Below are 22335 nucleotides of genomic sequence, written 5' to 3' on the forward strand. Positions count from 1 at the left end.
AATGAGAATCTTAATTTTCAGGCACACAAGATAAAATAATTACAATATCAACAATTATTAATTGGTTTTATATAACATTATGTAACAGTTTTATAAAAAAATATCAGTAATGCCACCACAAATATTATTGTCCTCCTCCTTTTTTCAGTTTTCAGGGCATAAAGCCATTATATACTACTAAAACTCTCTCCCATATAACCAAATTAGTTCAGTTAGTTGTCTAAACACATGTATACTTGATGGTTATCATGGGTTATCATGTTTACACTCTCCAGCCACTTAGGTTGCCTGATACTTATTCTACAGTAGATTCTTCAGGAGAGCCTAATAGGAATAATATTCCCTGAATTCTTTCATTGTAACAGTTTATCTGTTTATCTTTCATACATGAAAGCCAGTTTGGCTGCCATTTTCATTCCTAGAGTATCTTAAATATCCTACCCCATTTTCTTCTGGTAGAAAACATGTCTATCAAAAATTATGATGACAATTTGATTCTCTTTCCCCAAGTTAATTTGTATTTTTATCTAGATGCCTGAGATTATTTTTCTTTTTCTTTAAAATTCATTAATTTTATTACAATGTGTCTCAGTGTTGGTCATTTGAGTAATTTTCTCAGATATTCAGTGTGCTTTTTAAATATATATATGTGTATATATATATATATACACATATATATATTTAAAATCTCTCTTTTTTTCAAATTCCAGGAGTTTCCTTGAATTATGGTCTTATTATGTTGCTATTCTTTTATTTGGTTTCTTCTTTGGAAACTCATTTATATTTATATTTATATTTATATTTATATTTATATATATTAAGTAATCTAAATCTGTCCTTTTCACTCTCATCTTTTCCATTCCACTTAGTAATTTTTTTAATATTTATTATTTCTCCTTTTTTACCTTATATTACTCTTACAGACTTAACTGTTGAATCTATACACTTCTTTATTTCTTCTAATTTAACCTTTATTTCTAAAATAATTTTTCTTTATTTCAAATTATTTCCTAAGTTCTATAACCACATATGTAAGATTCTCTAATTCTTTAAATTCTGATATAAATTGTTCTTTCATATCCTGTATCATTTTCTGATGTCTTTTTAGCTCATTTAAAAACTTTTCATCTGTTTTCTGTCCTGCTTTCATGGGCTGAGAGGGTATTATTCTACTTATTCTCATTTTTCTTGTTGTAATTTGTGGGATTAGGATACTTTTTGTTGGTTATTTTATGTGAAATTAACTTACCCAAACTCTTAGAATAGCTTTTTTTTTTTTTTTCCTCTTCTGGTTCTAGAGATCCCTCTTCTGTTTGTTTTCATGTCATTTTAAAAAAATATGACAGTGTACTTTCTGACATCTATTAGCTCTGCTTATCTTCCCCATTTTTTAAAATTTATATTGAGAGTGAGAGAGAGAGAGAGAGAGAGAGAGAGAGAGAGAGAGAGAGAGAGAAAGGCGGGGTAGGGGCAAAGAGAGAGGGAGAGAAAATCCCAAGCAGGCTCTGCACTCAGTGCAGAGACTGATGCAGGGTTCCATCTCACAAGCTGAGCTGAAGTCAAGAGTCAGACATTCAACTGACTCTGCCACCTAGGTGCCCTGGTGTTCCCCAGTTTTATGAAGACTTTCTCTTTGTCTCTCTTGCCCTTCTGTCGCTCCATTTGGGTTCTATTCATAGTAGTTTCTTCTCCTTGTGGGACTTTGTCTTGGAAGATAACTCAGGTTGGTTAATTTCTCATGGGGCCTACACGGCTCAGCCCCTTCCGTTGTTACCATGGAACCCCTCAACTCATCTGCTATTACAGTGTGTAAAAACCCTCTCTATTCTAGCTGCTGGGTTTTAGCCCTCTGGGTTTTCCAGTGAGTGTTCGTAGACCAGTTTCCTCAGATGCTGTCTTGTTTCCCACCACTTTCTACCTTGCCTCTGCTGATCCATGTGTTATCCGTAGGTGTTGTGTCTCAACCCGGTCATATTTTAGAGTTCAGTGGGATACGTTGTCACCTAGTTTTGTTGTAAATGTTCATTTGTCGTTGTAATTATTTTTTCAAAGGCTAGGGTTCTGTCTGTTTTTCATGGAGGAATTCAGGGTTATTTAAAAAGCATGCCCCCCATTGCCACCTACACTGAATTTGTCATGTTCATTTTTTTTGTATTATTGCCATTTTAAAATAACTTCTGAACAGATATTTTAATCTATAATTTTTGAATTAAACATATGCAAGTTTTTCTAATTATTTGGCCATACTCTTACTATGAATGATTCAAGGGTGATATGGGCTTCTTGATCAGGATCATTCTTTTTATAATAACATTTCAGTGATGTTCTCCTTTGGTAGAGTGAAAATTACAGGCTATTTTTTTTAAAGTGTTAGTCTTGGAAATTTAAATATTCTGCAGTATTATATGACTTAACAGAATATTCACTTATGTCACTAAAAGAGTAACAGACGCTTTAGTGTAACATTTTCTGCACTGCTACCATCTCTTTCTAAGATGTTTCAACCTCTATATCTACTCTAATTTTTATGCATTAGTTCACTGCTATCTTCAAAAATCCTTAATGATTTCCAAGAGAAACACAGGAAAGGTATATAAAAACAGCTACTGTCAATGAGTGACCTTAAAAGGTAAGAACTACATTGAGTACTCTAGAATCATTCAATAGTAATTTAACACAGGTTGACTAAAAAAGTGATAGATAAGATCATTGAAAGACACTATTTTAGCTTGTATTTTAAAGGACACAGACAATGTAAAATATCAATGACTAATTATTCTATAAAAAACCAAATGAATATAAGTATAAATTAACAATGAATATAAAACAACAAAGATGCAATTCAAATAAATTCTTATTTGAAATTAAGAATAATTGCCTTCCCTTTTCATAACATTCAAGTATCTTCAGTTACCTAAACCCAACTTTGTTCCTACCACTCAGATATATATGACAAAGTCAAAGCAATGACATTTAGTCATCATAAGCACTCTTTTTGAAGTCAATGGCTAGCATAAAGGTATTTTTATCATGTAAATCTCCTGAGTCCTTTACAATAGTTTGATAGTTTTTCTTCTCAGAGGAGAGGAAGTGTTTCAAATTAGGGAAAGAAGGGAAATGGAGGAGAGGGGGAAAAAAAAAAGAATGATCTAGAGTACATGTTCAAGAATGAGAACATGAAAGGGCATGTATTTCAGAGACCGGGGTGGAAAGCAAGAATACACCTTGGATGAGCATAGCAGCTAATTCGTGACTGTGGATGACTGATCAATACGGAGAATTCTTATTATAGAACACAACATTTTATCTGTCTTACCACCTTATTTTCAAAACTCACCTCTTCCAGAAATTATTAGTAACAAAAATAATTTTCTAGTCAAGTATAGAGAAAATACTGAATATTATTAGCTAGGCAATGTAACATAAGCAATAAGATACTTCCTATTTATAAGTGAGGAATGATTTTATTAAAATTATATAAATAAAACAACACAGGATTACAGAATAGAGGACATTAATAAGAAGCTGGATTCAAAGGATGATAACAATTTGGAGGAAAGAAAAAAGGAAAGAGATCCAATGCAGAAGACATAGTTGTACAAACACAAGGAAATGTGATATTGTGTAACTTGTTTTCAATAATTAATGTTTTCTATAGCAAGAGAATGGAGACTAGTTGAGTCTGAAAAGGAAAGTTGTAACTAAATTGTGAGAGATATAGAATGCTGTTCTGTTATACAGCAGATATTTCTAGGTTTTTGGAAAGTATAGTTTGGCAGAAATTTGGAGGACATATCCTAAGTGTGTCAACTTTCTATTTAAAAAAATAAAAATTAAACCTAAAATTCTAACATTTGCTATATTGTACTAAGTTAAGTAATGTTAACACAAAAAAGAATATGAACATAACATCTACATACTTTTAAAAAATACGATAAACTCTGGATGCCAAAAAGTTAGAACATAAAATTGTATTCTGCCAGATGAAAACAAGGTGAACTTTCAATATATACCTTGTTCCAATGTTTCATTTTTAGCATAGTTATTTTTTAAAAATCCAAGAGGCATGTTCTTAATACTCTTTCAGAGTACTCAATTCAGAGTATTTTTGGTAAACTTAGGAAAGCCCAAGAAAAACAGCTCTCAGTTACCTACCCAGCCCTTTCTTCTACCTTCTTTCTGCAGCACTGGAAGAAATAAAAAAACAGACCAGGTGTCTGATCATGGCAAATTCTGGGAAGGGGCTACGTATGTGGGGTCTTGTCTGATCAACATAAAGCAGTTAATAGTTATCTGGCTGTAATTCCTTAGAGCTTAAAATTGTCACAAACTGTCACTGAGGAACCAGGAATGTGAGTCTTAACAACTTAAAATAATTCCTTCTTTGCTTTGGCTGCTGGAAAACTTAGTGCTGATTTGTGTTCCAGTTTTAATAACACGACAGGACCCATGCTAACATTTCTAAATTTATTCTCCATTTATTTTAGCATTTTGACCACTATTTATATATTCTTGTATAAGTTTGCCAAATCATTTTTGGAAAAGACATACACAAATACAGAAGAAAGACTTCAAGTGAATGAGGAAACATTTAAGATTTATTTTTTCAATAATGTTTATTGATTTTTTTTTTCTTATTGTAAAGTAACACATGTTATGGGGTCATTACACTAAATATTCTCTCAGTCTAGAATGTTTTTCTAGTAAGGTGTATGACTCACCTCCTGTAAGTCTTTGCTTAAATGTAATTTTTACCACTGGTCTATTTAAAATTATATAGCATGTTAGATACGATAAATGCTACATTAAAGGATATGTCCAACACAGGGTTTGGGATGATAAAAATGGCAGGGTCAAGTTGCGGTTTATTTAATAAATCACCCTCTTTAAAACTGCAACCTGACCCTGCTGTTTTTATCATCCCAAACCCGTGTTGGACTTATCCTTTAACGTAGCATCTACCACCTTCTAACATGCTATATAATTTATTTATTGTGTTTAATGTTTATCTAAGTGTCCTCTCCTTGATGGAATATAAACTCAAGGCAGGGAATATTTTTTTAATTAAGGTGTGTTTTGTTGTTGTTTTCTTAAAGTATCGTTGGCACGCAGCGTTAGATTAGTTTCGGGTGTGCAACACAGTGATTCAACAACTTCGTATGTTATGCTATGCTCACCGTCTGTCACCATCCAACACTATTATAATACTTCTCACTGTATTCCCTATGCTGTAACTTTTCATCCTGTGACTTATTCATTCCATAACTGGAAGCCTGTGTCTGCCACTCCCATTTTGCCCATCTCCCCACCCCTCTCCTCTTTGGTCACCAAGAGTCTGTTCTCTGTATTTATGGGTCTGTTTCTGCTTTTGTTTGTTTGTTCACTTGCTTTCTTTTGTAGATTCCACATCTTTGTCTGTGATATGCGAATATATTCTAAGTACCTAAGAAAATGCTTGGCCTAGAACAAGAACTCATTGTTTTTTTTTTTTTAAATGAATAGCTCACCCATGTGTCACTGTTCTAAGACATTTTATAGGCATTATATAATTTAATTCTCACAAGAACCCTGGGAGGGAGGTGCTATCACTGACTACATTTTACAGAAAGGATGTAACTTTCTAAGTTACTTTCTAGGCTAACCGAGCCAAGTTATTAACTATTACTGCCTCTCTTGTGTAAAAGCAGTTGAGACAATGATAGAACAGTCACAGGAAAATGACAGTAAATAGAAAGTGAAAAGCAAAAGGATATATACGTAAGGCTGCTAAATCCAAGGAATAGTACCTACGGCCATTATGTCCTCACAGGATCATCTAGATATTGAGATTACCCCTTTCTGAAGCTCATGAATATTTATAAAACAAACTTGTTAAAGAAGTAAGGCTTCAGAAAACCATATTTTCAAAGCTGCTCTCCTAATACAGGTGCATTAATTAAATCTTCACAACAATTAATTTATCTGCTTTCCCTTCCTCACTCCACTGAAGCTGCTGTTGAGTAAAAGACAACGACTTCATCAACTCCAGGTTAAGTATTTCTTTACATTTTCTCCGTGAAGAATTGTCACATTACAAACGTTAGGGGAGTAAGAAGTCACTTACAGAAGCACGGCTCTTACAGAGAGTACTGCATAGTACACACACCGTCTAACGAAGGCTATACCGCACCCCAGGTAGACTAGGATTGTAAGAGCCAGAGTCTCCTAGTCCAACACTTTTTCACAGTTCTCCATTCTGTTATTAGCACTGACTGTGAAAACATGTTATTCTTAAAAAATGAATGAGAAGAAAGCATACAGGAGTATCGTATTCGAATTTGTGGAAGCAATGTCTTTACGTTCTTTTGGCAATAAATATTCCTCCAGAAGTACAAATTACGTCATGATTAAGAGATACATTATAGGAAACTAAAATAATTAGAATAGAGAGAAATCATACCTTCTATCAATAGCTCTTGTCCATGACTGCCAAGAAGTGTACGAGATAGGAATGGGGCAAAGTCTACAAAAATTTCACGAAGAAGAGGAGCAACTTTTTCTAAAGCTCTTTCAAGTTTTGCAGTGATGCTGTTGAAATTAAGACATAAAGACTAGTAAATATAATTCAATATAAAAAGTCAAATAAAGTTTACTTCTAAATTAAAATCTTGAAAAATCACGAAAATACAATTCTAACCCATGGAATCGTACCAGTTTCAGTAGAAGGGACACCCTGTGCGGTTTCACATCAGACATAAGGCTACTCTGAAGACTTCAGCTAACGTGGAATGACTATTCTGTGAAAAGCTGTTGGGATTGTGTAACCTGCAAGGGCCATAGACTCTGCTCGTAGCTCTAAGGAGCTTCAAGAAAAGTTGTTCTTCTATGTCTTCTGTGAGTTATCCTTCTATCTATGAAAGAGAGCTGTTTTGAACACCCCCTACAGGGATCGTTATGTCGGTTACAAAGAATTAACCTTTGTTCGCAAGAGTTACCTAAAAATTCCCTGGAAGGCTAGACTAATCATGCAGGAACTAGAATCCTCTGTAATACAACTAAATTGCTGTGCTAAAGTAGGCATTTTCCACCTCATAAGCCCATTTACTTTTAGTTATTGATCCCTGTAATATGATTTATATTATTTCATTAAATTATACGGCCTTATATAAACACTATTTGACATTCTTAAAAATACTTTAAGTAGTGTATGTAAAAAAAGAACAGAGGTAAAGAAAATAATTCTGCTCAAGCAAATAAATAATCTGGTAACATCTAACTATCTGTCTTAGAAGTAAGTGCTCTGAAGTAAGACTGCTTGGACTAGAATGCTGGTTCTGCGGCGACCTGGGGGAGCGTGGGACATTAAGACTTCCTTTGCCTACAAAATGAAGATGACTGTAGTACGACTGGTGAGGATTAAATGAGCTAAGGCGTGTAAAGTGCACAGAAAAGTACCCGGCACACTGCGAGAGGTCAGTCACGGTAGCTCTTATAACAACTACTTTGAATACAACAAAACTATATTTACTCTTACAAAATGTGGCTCTGACTTAAAAAAACAAAGTCACTATAATAATACAATGGTAGATGAACACACACTGTTCTACATCGAAGACATCTACGGCAAAAAATTGAACAATGCTTCAAAATAAAAGTTCAGCCACAAAGCTAAGTAACATTTTGGCTACGTATGAGGAAAAACATAAATGCCAAAAGGGTTATTAATCACAGAATAATTTTCCATATATTACTAATACTTAAAACTAAAGAACTGTGTTGTGAAATGATTAAATAGGGATAAGGGAATAGACAGGATTCCTTCTTTCTTAACTTGGAAATAGCATGATCTGATTCATTTGTGTACTCAAAGCCTCACCATTAGCACTTCTATTTGACTTTTTCTTCTCTTATTTGGATGAACAGCTTTAGACAAATAAACTCAGAAAACTGGTGTGAGCACTTCCACAAAGACTATTCTGGAGGAACAACTCGCGGCAAGAAAGGGACTCGGGTGCAGCTGCGAAGACTTGCTGGAGATAAACAGAATTTTCAATATTCTCCCTTACTCCGTTATTCCTGAACCTAGAACCTTCTTTTAACACAATGGTTCTCAAACGTTCATGTAGATTAGAATCATCTGCAATGCTGGTTAAACAGACTCCTAGAACCCCATCCCCCTAACTTCTGATTCAGCAGGTTTGGGTGTACTGTGAGAATTTGCACCTCTAACACATTCTCAGGTGGCTTGCTACTGCTGATCCAGGAAACACACTTGGAGGATAACTGTTTCAGTGAGAAGATTTACTACTAGTAAATTAGAATAAAATACCTAGCAAAGAGAAGGCTACCTGAAGTCCTAAAATAATCACAGTAAGTTATGTCTGGCTTTAGTGAATATAGATGGACAGAGCTCCTTTTTCATGTCTATTTAATTCATTCCTTCTTATCTCCAGGATCACGTCCTATGACTTCCCAGCTAAAGTAATCCCATCCTTTAAGGAAAGATGAGTAAGAATGAGAAGAGCAAACCTATGAAAAGGAGAAAAATCCAGATGCTGTTGTTTGCTTCTGTACTTGAATTCTGAGTGAAGCATGAATATTTTTAAGATTAATGAGAGTGAAATTACTTTAGAAAAATTTTAGATGTATAAAGGTCCACATCAGTTATATTATCATAATATACTATTGTGTAATTAAATCCAGGTGTATTTTTTCCCTAGTTTATGACTTTTTCCCATAATTTATGGGTTTATGTATGATTTAGAAGCATCAGAATTGCAACAATAGTCTTCTAAGTGATTAAGTTACAGATCAAATAGAAACTTCAATTAATCTAAGCAAATATTTACATGAGTGTGTATACATAAGTACTAATTATCTTAAGGGTAATGGATAAAAACAGACATTTCTCAGTGAGTGAATCCCTACAATAGGATTTTTTAAAAAGTGTTTTTAAGCATTTATTCATTTCTGAGAGGCAGAGACAGAGCACAAGGGCGAAGGGGCAGAGAGAGAGGGAGACACAGAATCCGAAGCAGGCTCCAGGCTCTGAGATGTCAGCATAGAGCATGAAGCAGGGCTCGAACCCACGAGCCGTGAGGTCATGACTTGAGCTGAAGTTGGAAGCTTAACTGACTGAGCCACCCAGGCACCTCCCCTCCGCAACCCCCGCAAAATAGCAACTAATTTTTAAGAAGCTTTTTAAAAAGCAACTGCTTTTTAAGAAGCAACTAATTTCTTATAAAACTCAATAGAATATTAAATGATGCTCTTACATATCATCCTGTAACCATAATTTTAATTTTCTAATGAGGGACAAAGTAACATTTTACCCAGCAAGAGACCAAATGTTTTAAGTACATAAAATCATCATTAAATAATACTGCCAGATAGCTCTACCAAACAACAAACTATGCTAAGTGGAAATGTTCCATCCTCACTTTTTTACAGTGAAGAAAATGGACAGGGTTTTGTTATTGTTGTCATTAAGAGTTACAGCTTCCTCACAATGTCTTTTAAAGGAAAGTAAACTTCAGATAAAGTTTAGAATTCTAGAAAATAATAATAATTCTACTTTCACTTAGGACACTGCTTATGTTGTGAGTTTGTTTGTTTGTTTGTTTGTTTGTTTGTTTTGAGAATGAGAGAGATGCAGGGATGGGGGCTGCAGAGAGAAAGAATCCCAAGCAGGCTCTGCACTGTTACTGCAGAGCCTGATGCGGGGCTCGAGTTCATGAACCATGAGATCATTACCTGAGCTGAAACGAAGAGGTGGATGCTTAACTTACTGAGTCACCCAGGTGCCCTGTGAGTTTTATTTTAATAAACTCCTTTATGTTTGTGTCACTTCATAAAGTTATAATTCTTACTTTTAGTTTTAACTTTTGTATCCTCCTAGGTCCTTTTAGCATGTCATAAATATAATAAATACTTGATAATTTAATTTGGTACATTAAAATTCTTAAATTTCCTCACTTCTTACATCATAAAAAAGTTATGTATATAATAATAAAATCTAGAATGAAAGTAATTCTGTAACTTTAAGTAATGTACAATAAAAGATACAACTCATATATAAAAGAAATTATTACACTAGTGAAATTCCACAACAGATTTCAGTATTCAAATGCTCCTATGTAAATTAGGAAATATAGGCATAGGTAAGTGAAGTGATTTGCTTAAGTAAATTTAGATAAAAAGGAAAGATTAGGAGAGTATTAATGAAGCAAAACCGTAAGTTGTAAAGTCAAATTCTTAATCAGCTACATACTATGACTGGGAATCGACAAACATTGACTTTAAATATTTTGTTTAGTTTTCACTAAGTTTCTAATGTGAAATATAATTTAACAGACTAGACAAGTGAAGAGTAAATGTGTCCTGAATCTTAGGTTCTGTAACCTTGTGACCTACTGGTAAACAGTTTTTTCCGCTCTAACTTGCTAGGTTTATAGCAACTAATGAACATGTGAAGCTGAAAAAATTCTTGCCTACTTTATCTCCACATGGACTTCTAAATTAAAAAACTGACATTCTCTCCTAATTCTTTTTAAACAGAATCATACACATTTTCAAGTGCATGAGTACAGATTAAGAAAGAAGATGAAATTACAGAAGATTAAGAAATTGAATCTCAATAGAATTCTACTGCAAGGAAGTATTTCACTCTTTTATAAGGTAAATTGAATTCCAAACATGCATTTTTTTCAAGTTTCAAGAAATGTAATGCTGGGATGTCTTTAGATAGGTAGAAAAGCTTTTTTACAGTGCATGTTTGGAAATGGTTAATTGCATGTGTCTTAGACAAAAAGAAAAAAAACAAACTGAGATGGAAATACTCCTCCTTTCTAGTGAACTAGTCAAATAAAATATAAAATTTAACCATAAAGCTCAGAAAATATGTCATTTAACTGAGACCACACAACAGACCTAGTGCTATAAAGAGTAAGGCTAATTGTCTTTTAAATAGGCGATATAAAAATGAAATAATAAAACTTTTCCTAGTAAATAATATTTTTTTAAACATTTATTTTTATTTTTGAGACAGAGACAGAGCATGAACGGGGGAGGGGCAGAGAGAGAGGGAGACACAGAATCCGAAGCAGGTTCCAGGCTCTGAGCCGTCAGCACAGAGCCCGATGCGGGGCTCGAACTCGCGGAGCGCGAGATCGTGACCTGAGCTGAAGTCGGATGCTTAACCGACTGAGCCACCCAGGTGCCTCAGTAAATAATATTTTTAACACAAGAGTCGTATATGCTTCTGACTGGGGCAGCAAGGCACGCCTGGTTTTAGTGCTTTCCCACAGAATGACCTAGGCCCTCCCTTCCAATCGCCTCACTTTTCCTCAGACCAGTTCTCCCTTCCCACTTATAGGTGATGTGAAGAACATTCTTCAGTAAACCGCCTGTATACAGTGCTCTGAGAATATCTTTCCTGTGACTGTAGTCTGTTAATGGGTGCTGTTAGTATAGTACTTGGCTCACATAATATTTTTTGAAAATACAATTTGAAATATCATGAGTTAGAAATTCAAATTAAAAAAAATAGAAAACTTCCACTTAAGATGCAGAAAGCTGGAAATGGTCACTCCCACACTGATCACAAGAAAAAGCCAGAAAATATATAGAATTATAGCACTTTTAGGATCTAGCAGATTGCTGAGATCGCAGGACAACCAATTAGCCTTGAAATCTGAAGCAAGACCAGACCCTTAAGAAGACAAGGGAGGGATGAAGAACTTGCTTCCTCGGGGCAGAGCCCAGGAAGAAGAAACACTGGGTACTCCATAGACTGGTGAGAGGAAATCAGCTAACACTTTTAATAAGTTGATCGAGTCCAAGTGTGAGCTAATGTGAGAGAATGAACCTTCAGAGCTGCAAGCACAAGGGGAGCCTGCGGTAATTTGCAGGCTCTTGTCCACAAACCTCACCATTACTCATGAGAGAGACCGGGGGCAGCATGGACGACTGAGAAAGTCCTTTCACCGCTGCAGGCTAAGCAAGGGAAGCGGTGACTGTTGTAGAAAAGACATAAAGCCCAGCCTGGACCTTCTTCTCTATAACCTCTGCCGAACAAAAGCCTTATCTGTCTTAGAACAGGGCGGCAAGACCGGTCACGTTCAGGGTACCAGAGAGAGCCTTTTGCAGCTAGAGAAAGGGAACAGAAAAAAAAAAAAAAAAACTTTTCTGAGGGAGAGCAGGAAGTCCTGATATTTAGAGATTCTCCAACCACTTGCAAATGGGCAGGATCAGTAGCAAGTCCCACACACAAGACCCGGGGCAGCACTTGCCTAAAACCCAGTCTGGAGCAGAACAACAGGAAACAACCCATGCCCACCACAAACCAGGCTTGCAAGTACCCAGTACAGATACAGCAGACGACTGTTGTGGAGGGAACCTCTTTGAAATATAGGAAATATAGGATCGAAAGAAAGCCTTCAATAGGAACACTGAGTAAAACATTCTGACAAGTCACCCTCTACATAAAGACAAGGTAAATGTAGTGAAATTTAAGGCATGAGTTGCAGTGAGAGTATTTAAAACAAGAAAACACAAACCTAGCTCAACTCCTGGGTAGAATAATTTAAGCTACAATAGGAGAGGCCTAGCATAAGAGGCAAGCCCTTTTCCAGGATAAATACCATGTCAGTTATGACTAATCTATAAATAATGTCCAGTTTTCAACCAAGAAGTATAAGACATACAAAGAAGAAAAACCGACAAAGTCAGAATCACAGAAGGATAGGATCAGAATCACAGAGAAACCAGGTGTTGGAACTATCGGAGGATTTAAAATAACTATGTTTAACATGTTGGGAGTTAATTAATACTTGAAAAGATAAGTCAATGTGCATAAACAGGGAATTTTAGCAAAGTAAGAAACTGTAAAAAGGACACAATGATGAAAATACAAAAATAGAGAAAAAAGATAATGCGTTCAATGGGCTTATCAACAGATTCAACAAAGTTAAGGAAAGAATTAGCAAATTTGATGAAAGGCCAATTAAAAAAGGCGTATTGAAATAAAAGGAGGATATATATATATATATATATATATTTCATTATATATATATTTTGTTTTATATATATATATATATATATATATATATATATATATATATATAATGAAAGAAGAATACATATATTCTTTGAATGCAAGTACATTCAAGAGCTGTGGAAGAGTATCAAATAGTCTATATAAATGTCATTAAAATTCCAGAAGAAAAATGTGGTATGCCAAATAATGGCTGCCCAAAGGTGCCTAAACCATAATCCCTGGAATTTGTGAGTCAGTTATGTTACATGGCAACAGGGACTCTAAAATGAAATTCACGCTTTACACACTGAGATAGGGACATTATCCTGGATTATGTAGGTGGGCCTAATGTAACCACAGGAGCCCTAAAAAAGCAGAAAACCCTCTTGGTGGCATCAGGGAGTTGTAGTAGAAGAGAAAGACGTAAAAGACAGGTCAGAAGGTGAAGCCAGAGAGGTCCCAAGTGTGAGAAGAATGTGATACACTGTCACTGGTTCTGAATGAAGGGGTCATATGCAAGGACTAGAAAAAGGACTCTCTAGGAGCTAAGGACAGCCCTGACTGACAACTGGCAAATAAACAGGGCTGTTGTCCTACAGTGGCCCGGCGCTGAATTCTGCCAACAACCTGAATGAACCTGGTTTACTTCCAAAGCCTCCAACAAGCAAGCAGCCCTGCAAATAGCAGGGTTTTCAATGTGACCTGTGTTGGACTTTTAATCTCCAGAACTGTGTCGTAATAAATTAGTATTGTTTTAAGCTGCTAAATTTGTGGCAATTGATTATGGTAGCAATAAAAAACTAATACAGGGAGAGAGAGAAAATCGGGCAGAAGAAATATGTTAAGAGATAATGAATAATAATTTTCCCAAAATGATTAAGTTCCTCAAACCATGGATGCAAGAAGCCCAGGAAAGGGGTGCCTGGGTGGCTCAGTCAGTTGGGCGTCCGACTTCAGCTCAGGTCATGATCTCACTGTCCGTGGGTTCGAGCCCCGCATCAGGCTCTGTGCTGACAGCTCAGAGCCTGGAGCCTGCTTCCGATTCTGTCTCCCTCTCTCTCTGCCCCTCCCCTGCTCAAGCTCTGTCTCTGTCTCTCTCAAAAATAAATAAACCTTAAAAAAAAAAAAAAAAGAATCCCAGGAAGCAAGCACAATAAAAATTAATTAATAACTTATATTTGTCATAATAAAATACTGAAACCCAAAAGTAGACAAAAATTTAAAGAAGGCTTTCAGAGAATAAAGACTCATCACGCAAAGAGGAAAAAGGAAAAAATGACCTCACCAGGAAGAGGCAGGCCAGAAGACAGTGGCATGAAATCTATTTCAAATCCACTTCAAAAAAATGTTGGCCACAATTCTATTTCTGGCCAAAACAAACAAACAAACAAACAAAAATATCTTTCAAAAATGAAGGCAGAGAAGAATTGTTCCAAAGAAACAAAAACTGAGACATCCATGTATATGCCTTGGAGTGCAAGACCTTTTTTTTTTTTAATGTTTATTTATTTTTGTGAGAGAGGCAGAGACAGAATGCAAGCAGGGGAGGGCAGATAGAGAGAGACAGAATCGGAAGCAGGCTCCAGGCTCTGAGCTGTCTGCACAGAACCCGACGCAGGGCTCAAACTCAGACAGGGAGATCATGACCTGAGCCAAAGTCGGATGCTTAACCGACTGAGCCACCCAGACACCCCTGCAGTACAAGAACTTTTAAAGGAGGTTCTTCAAGAATAAGAAATATAATACCTGATGTAAACTTATGTTTCTACAAACATACTAAGAAGGCTAGAAATGATAAATAAGAGTAAATATTAAACTCATTTATTTTTAATTGCGCTAAAGATAATGCACTTTACACAGCAAAAAGAGTAGTGATGCAATGTTTCTTAAAAAGACATATAAAGGTAAAATATGACAACATTAACATAAAGGATGACAGAGTAATTAAAAGTAAACCATAAAGGACGACAGAGTAATTAAAAGTAAAGTAAAAGTAAACCATTATAAGAATCTTACACAACACATGAAAGAGTATAAAACTATTAAAGACTATAAAAATTTAGGGGTGCCTGGTGGCTCAGTCAGTTAAGCACCTGGTTCTAGATATCAGCTCACGTCATGATCTCAGGGTCATGAAATCGAGCCCTGTGTCGAGCTTTGAGCTGACAGTGCAGAGCCTACTTGGGATTCTCTCTCTCTCTCTCTCTCTCTCTCTCTGCTCCTTCCCCGCTTGCTCTGTCTCTCAAACAAACATTAAAAGAATAAAAAAATAAATAAAGACTGCAATAATTTAAGGATTTTTATTGTAAGCCTTGGGCAGCTCCAAAAATATTTTAAAGCTGAATAAACAATAAGCCAATATTGGAGAGAAAAAAGAATGATACAAAAAATGCCCTATTAATCCAAGAGAAAGCAGAAATAGAGGGATAAAAAAAGTAAAAAAAAGATGGGAAATAATAGTTTTTAGAAAACAAGTAGCAAGTTGATAGATATAAATGCAACCATATCAGTAATAACATTAAATGTAAAATATATTGTCAATTGTCAAATTGACAATAAAAAAAAAAGCTGGGTCCAATGACACATTATAAAAACCCTACTTTAAGAGTAAAAATATAGATAAGTTTAAAGAAAAGACAGGAAAGAGAAATGCCATTAAGACCCTAATATAAAAAGAGCCAGCGAAAGAGCTGAAGAGATTTTTATTAGATGAGATATTAGAATTTACATTATATTTGACTAATCTTTTGTATAGCTTGAAGATTATAAGAAAATCAAATTTGCCCATGATGTAATTAAGGGACAAAATAAATGGATATGGCATAATCTAGTTTAAAGTAGTGATTAAAAAATAAAACTAAGCTATTTCAATGCTTATACTCAATTTAATATATGGTAATAAACAAACTAGCTATATAAAAATAATTTGGATTTTCACTGTTACTAATTGGCTGATCTTCATGCTGAGAACAGCTAAACAACTAGACAGAAACCAAACCAAAAGAAAAAATACCTCTTTAAGGGTAATGGAACATTAAGGCAGGGACCAAATATTTGATGATGATTCTTAAAAAGAAGAAATCCTAAAAGAGGTGATTTTGGCATTTGGGCCCCTTTTTCATATGGACATGGTTTAGAAGAAGCAGTTTAATGACTCAGCAGTTGAACAAACTTTTAACAAATTTATGGAGAAAAACTGAAGTTTAGGACCCACCAAAGGCAGGGAGAACTTAGAAAAATCCTTATGATTCAAGTTGGAACCCTACAGAATTACACCCTAGAGTAGTGGTAAACCAGAAAAAAGACTAAGCCCTATAACCTTGACTATATTATGTTATCTAGAATTGGTAGTGCCTACTAGAAACAAATGTAATTTTTTTCTGGAAAAATCCACCATTTTGTACCTTTATAATCTCTCATATACCAGGTTCTTCACACTAGAATTAAAACAAATGACATTAGAAAAAAATGTATTATCCAATACTAACAGAAACACAAAATCATACATATAGTCCAAAAGCCCAATAATGAAACCAAGACTTGAAATACCTATGTCTCATATATTCATGCAAATTATAGACAAGATAGACAACTGGAAGAGAAAAACTATGAAAAAAATCAAATGGAAATTCTAGTACTTACTAATTTCAGAATCTAGAAGATTAGAAACAACTACAGAGAGAATTAGTAAAGTGGACTAAGGTTAAAAAATATACTCAAAATTAGAGAATGAGAAAGAATATATATAAATAGATAACAAATAAAGAAAACATCTGATATATGCATAATTCAAGTCCTAAGAAAAGAATGAGTAAGAAGCAAAATTTGAGGTGGTAATGGCTAAGAATTTCGCAGCTGCTGATGAAAGTCAACAAATTTGAGACTTGAGAAGCTCTTGCAAGCCCAAGCTAGATAAATACCAAGAAAAACCACAGAGCCTGAGTATATCACAGTTCAAATGGTAAACACCAAAGATAGAGACAATCTTAAAAGCCGGTAGCAATGGTGGGGAAGACAAGATAAGAGCATAGAAATAGCAGCAAGACTAAAAGTTTTCTGGGTTTTTTTTAAGGCAAAAAAGTAAAGAAAGCATAGAAAGAACAAAACCCAAAAACAGTTGAAGAATATTTTCAACGCAGTAAAAGAAAACAACTCCAACCTAAAATTTATACTGGCTCAAATTTGTCATTAAAAAAAATTAGGTAAATTTGAAAGTGTTTTAGTCAAATAAGAACTGAGAGAATTCATAAGTGGCAGGACTACATGAAATGAAATACTAAAAGGTGTTCTTCAAGATGAAGGAAAATGATACCAGATGGAAATCAGACTTTCAGAAAGTAATGATGAGCAACAAAAAATGATAACCATGTGGGTAAATCTAAATAGAGGTTGACTAACAAAATAGTAATTATGCTCTGTTATGGGGTTTAAAATTTTACATCCACACAAACATGTGTACAGGTGTACAAGTGTATTTGCAAAATTGGGGATAAATGAAGTTAAACTATACTAAGATCTATGCATTGTCCTGGAAGATGACTTAGATAAACTAAGAATTAATGTTGCAATCTGGAGGATGACTACTTAAAACACTGTTTCTCAGAGTGTGTTCTCAGAACCAGCAGGATCAAGATCATCTAGTGTAATGGTTAATTTCATGTATCAACTTAACTGGATCATAGGGTATGGAGATATTTGGTCAAATATTTTTCTGGTGTGTCTGTAAGGGTGTTTCTGGATGAGATTAATATTTTGAATGGGAAGACTGACTAAAGCTGTAGACCTTCCTAATGTGGATAGGCCTCATCCATTCAGCTGAAGGCATGAATAGAACAAAAAGCTGAGTAAGAGAGAGCTCCTCCTGCCTGACAGTTGGAGCAGGAATGCTGGTCTTTTCCAGCCTTTGGACTCAGACAAAAACATTGGCTCCTCTTGGGTTTTGAGCCTGCCAGCTTTCAGACTGGAACTTATAACATCAGTTTTTCTGGTTCTCAAGCCTTTAGACTTGGACTGGAAATATATAAATTGGCTTTTCTGAATCTCCAGCTTGCCAGGGGACTTCTCACACTCCAGAAATCCATTGAATCAGAACTCTGGGGTGGGACTCAGCAGTACATGTTTTAACAAGCCTTCCACGTAACTCTGTTGCAAGTTGGTGTTTATGAACCTTTGCACTAAGGAAAACTAGTAATAATAATATATAACCCTCAACCTCACAGTTTCTTGTTACTTCTCTCTAGTGAATGTTTCTTCCACAATATGAATAAAGTTGATTAATCACTACCAAGACTAGAAAGGAAGGAAGGAAAGCAGCCAAAAAGAAAGCAGACTCAAATAATGAATATCAGGAATTGTTAGAAGGACTTTCTTACAGATGACAGGAATGTTAAAAAAAAAACTATAGAATAGTATGAACTACTTTATGCCAACAGAACCTTCCAAAACTGACACAAGACAAAATAGAAAATCTGGGAAGAGCTGTAGCTATTGAATTGAAATTTTAATTTAAAAACATTCCCTAAAAAGGAGATAGACCAGGGGCACCTGGGTGGCTCAGTCGGTTGAGCGTCTGACTTCCACTCGGGTCATGATCTCACAACTCTGTGGGTTCGAGCCCTACATCGGGCTCTGTGTTGACGGCTCAGAGCCTGGAGCCTGCTTCGGATTCTGTGTCTCCCTCTCTCTCTACCCCTAACCCACTTGGCAATCTGTCTCTGTCTCAAAAATAAATAAACATTAAAAAAAAAATTTTAAGAAAAGGAGATAGACCAGAATCAGATGTCTTTGCTTGTGAAGTATGCAAATAGTTTAGAAAAAAATAATAATCTTACACAAACTCTTCAAAAGAGAAAAATGCCTTTTTCAAAGAAAAAGTTGATTTTTTTCTAGGAATTCAAGGTTTGTTTAACACTTAAAAAATAAATCAATCTAATAGACCACATTAGCAGAAAAAGGAGTATGCAAAAATTTGTTTAATTACAATAAAATTCAATACAGGTAAGTCACAGCAATTCTTGGCTAATTATAAACATAAGAGATGTCTTACATGTGACAAAAGTATCTATAGTAAATAGACAGGAGCATCATAATTAATGATGTTCAAAGCTTTCCATCTGAGATGAAGAAAACAATGCCTTTTCTAACTACTTTTATAGAAAATTGCAATGGAGGTAGTAGGTGGTACTAGAAGACAAGGAAAAGAAACAAAAAGATTTAAGGATTGTAACAGGGGATACAATTGCCAATATTCTAAGATGAAAAGACGACATACATATATATTCATTTAGAAAGAACTATAGATAGGGGCACTTGGGTGGCTCAGTCGGGTGAGCGTCCGACTTCAGCTCAGGTCATGATCTCACGGTTGGTGAGTCCCAGCCCCGCATCAGGCTCTGCGCTGACGGCTCAGAGCCTGAGCCTGCTTCGGATTCTGTGTCTCCCTCTCTCTCTGTCCCTCTCCAGCTCATGCTCTGTCTCTATCTACCTCTCTCAAATATAAATAAACATTAAAAAGATTTTATTAAAACGAAAGAAGTAGAGATAAATAATTAGGAATAATAAGTAGCTAAATGTTTCAGGATATTAGTTCAATATACCACAATGGATTATATATGCCAGCAAACAATTTGAAAATGCACTTTATAAAAGATATAATTTACAGTGTAAAAATATCAAATTCCATTTTTCACCTCGGAGCAATAAGATGGTATAGAGTTACCTCCCACACTATTAACTAGAAAATTGTACAAAATACAGAGAACAATATTTTCAGAGAACACAGGTAGCACAAGACCATAAACCTTGAGGAAAGAAAAAAAAAACGAAATGATTCCTACCATCATTCAGGTTTCCTGCAGGGAGGTATTTCCCCTATTAGGGCAATTATAGAATCCAGCAAGCATTCTGGGTTGACAAGACTAAAACTGTAGTTCAGGAAGGCCAAGGTGGATAGAATTTGGAGGACTTCCATCCAAGAGGAAAGAATTATAAATAGAAACAGTTTCAATAATCTGAGTCTTCGGCTGAATAACAATCTATATGTGTGACACTTGAAAGCTCTGAAGGTTAGAATAGATCAAATCCAGAGGAAAGAACAATTATGAAGGAGCTATAACGCAAACATTTCCTAACAGCTCATACAGGGCTGAGAAGTGTCTGTGTTCCTTCCGGCCAGAATGGAGAGTCCTCATTAAATACACTGAGCATTCAGGAGAAATCCCAGCACACTTTCTAAGTGTGACAAAATTAGCCCAAGAATAAAGGCCCCTCTAGACTCTCTTTAAAATACCCTAAAAGCGTGCCTCATGAGAAAGAATAAAGATTTGGAATAAAGAAAGATTTTGAATAAATCGTGCTGAACAACCATGGACAAAAATACAAACCTCAACATAAACCTCATACCTTATACAAAAATTAGCTGAAGATGAGTCACAGACTTAAAAGTAAAACTGTTTATGAAGTCATAGAATTTTATGGAAAACATGTAAGAAAAAAATTTTTAGGACTCAGAGGGGTGAAGAGTTCTTAGACATGACAACATGGTAAGTTAGACTACAATAAAAATGCAGTTTTTCTCTGCCAAAGACGCTATTAAAAGGATAAAATAAGAAGCCACAGTCCAGGAGTGTCTAGTGGCTCAGCTGCTTGAGCATCTGACTCTTGATTCTGGCTGAGGTCCCAGGGTTGTGGGATCGAGCCCTGCATTGGGCTCTATGTGGAGTGTGGGGCCTACTTAAGTTTCTCTCCCTCTGCCCCCTTCTCCCGCTTGTGCTCTCTGTCTGAAATAAAAAACAAAAAAAACAATGTTTTTAAGTGTTTTAAAAGAAGCCACTCTGTGGAAGAAAATAACCGTCAACTACATTTCTGAAAAAGGACTGGTACTTAGAAAATATAATGAACTCTCAAGGCTTAAAATCAAGAAAGCAATCCAATTATGAAATGGGCAAAAAATATGAACATACATTTTAATACTGATGGCAAATAAGCACACAAAAAGATGTTCAGAATCATCCATTAGGAAAGTGACAAATTAAGACCACAGTGAGATATCACTACATACCTACCAGGCAGAATGACTTTTAAAAAAAAAAAGACAACACCAAAATCTGGTGAAAATGAAGAGAAAGTGGACTATGTGTACATTGCTGGTAGAAGTTTCTTTTAACAAAACTAATCAGGTATTTACCATAAAGCTCAGTAACTTCACTCTTGGTCACTTATCCCAGAGAAATGAAAACATATGCTTACGTAAAAACAAATGTTCACTACATCTTTTTTCATAAAAGCCAAAAACTAGAAAAAAACTAAATGCCCTTAGTGGGTGAATAGTTGAATGAACTGTCATATATGCATACCATGGAATACTACTAAGAAATACAAATGAAAAAAAAAAGAAAAAAAAGAAATACAAATGGAAGAAAACTATTAAAATGTGCAACACTGCTGATAGGAATGCAAATTGGTGCAGCCACTGTGGAAAACACTATGGGGACTCCCCAAAAAGTTAAAAATAGAACTACACTATGACCTGGCAATTGCACTACTAGATATCTACCCAAAGAATACAAAAACACTGATTCAAAGGACACATGCACCCTGATGTTCACAGCAGCATTATCAACAATAGCCAAATTATGGAAAGAGCCCAAATGTCCATTGAGTGATGAATGGATAAAGATGAGGTGGTATACAGATACAATGGAATATTACTGCTATCAAAAAGAATGCAATTTTGCCATTAACAACAACATGGATGGAGCTAGACCATATTATGCTAAGTGAAATAAGTCAGTCAGAAAAAGACAAATACCATGCGTGCTCACTCATATGTGAAATTTAAGAAACAAAACAAATGAACACAGGGGAAGGGAAAAAAGAGAAGGAGGTAAACAATAAGACTCTTAAATACAGAGAACAAAGTGAGGGTTGCTGGAGGGGACGTGGATGGCGAATGGGCTAAATTGGTGAAGGATATTAAGGAGAGCACTTGTTTTGAGCACAGGGTATTATATGTAAGTGATGAATCACTAAATTCTACTCCTGAAACCAATATTACACTATATGTTAACTAACTAGAATTTAAATAAAAATTTGAAACAAACAAAAAAACCCGTGCAACACTTGGATGGATCTCAAAGCGTTATGTTTAAGCAAGAAAAGATCAATGTCAAAATGCACCTCTGGACACCTATGAGTCAATGACTAAATTGTAGGTAAACATAGAAAAAATATTGAATGAAAATTAAAACCTTATAATGAAAATTTATATAATAAAGCTAAATCAGTCCTTAGAGGAAAAGTTGTGACTTTAAAAGCTCATA

At 35.2% G+C, this 22335-nt stretch overlaps 1 protein-coding gene across 10 annotated transcripts in view; it reads right to left on the reverse strand.

Moving 5' to 3' along the window:
* Nucleotides 1-22335, reverse strand: part of NBEA (neurobeachin) — a 681254-nt gene that overhangs the window by 387170 nt on the left and 271749 nt on the right. For all 10 annotated transcript variants that reach the window (XM_058687599.1, XM_058687578.1, XM_058687548.1 and 7 more), the window contains one exon: nt 6440-6567. In XM_058687599.1, coding sequence (XP_058543582.1) covers nt 6440-6567 — 128 coding nt within the window. The remainder of the gene's footprint in view (nt 1-6439; nt 6568-22335) is intronic.

The sequence above is a fragment of the Neofelis nebulosa genome, chromosome 1, assembly GCF_028018385.1.
Source record: "Neofelis nebulosa isolate mNeoNeb1 chromosome 1, mNeoNeb1.pri, whole genome shotgun sequence".
NCBI lineage: Eukaryota > Metazoa > Chordata > Mammalia > Carnivora > Felidae > Neofelis > Neofelis nebulosa.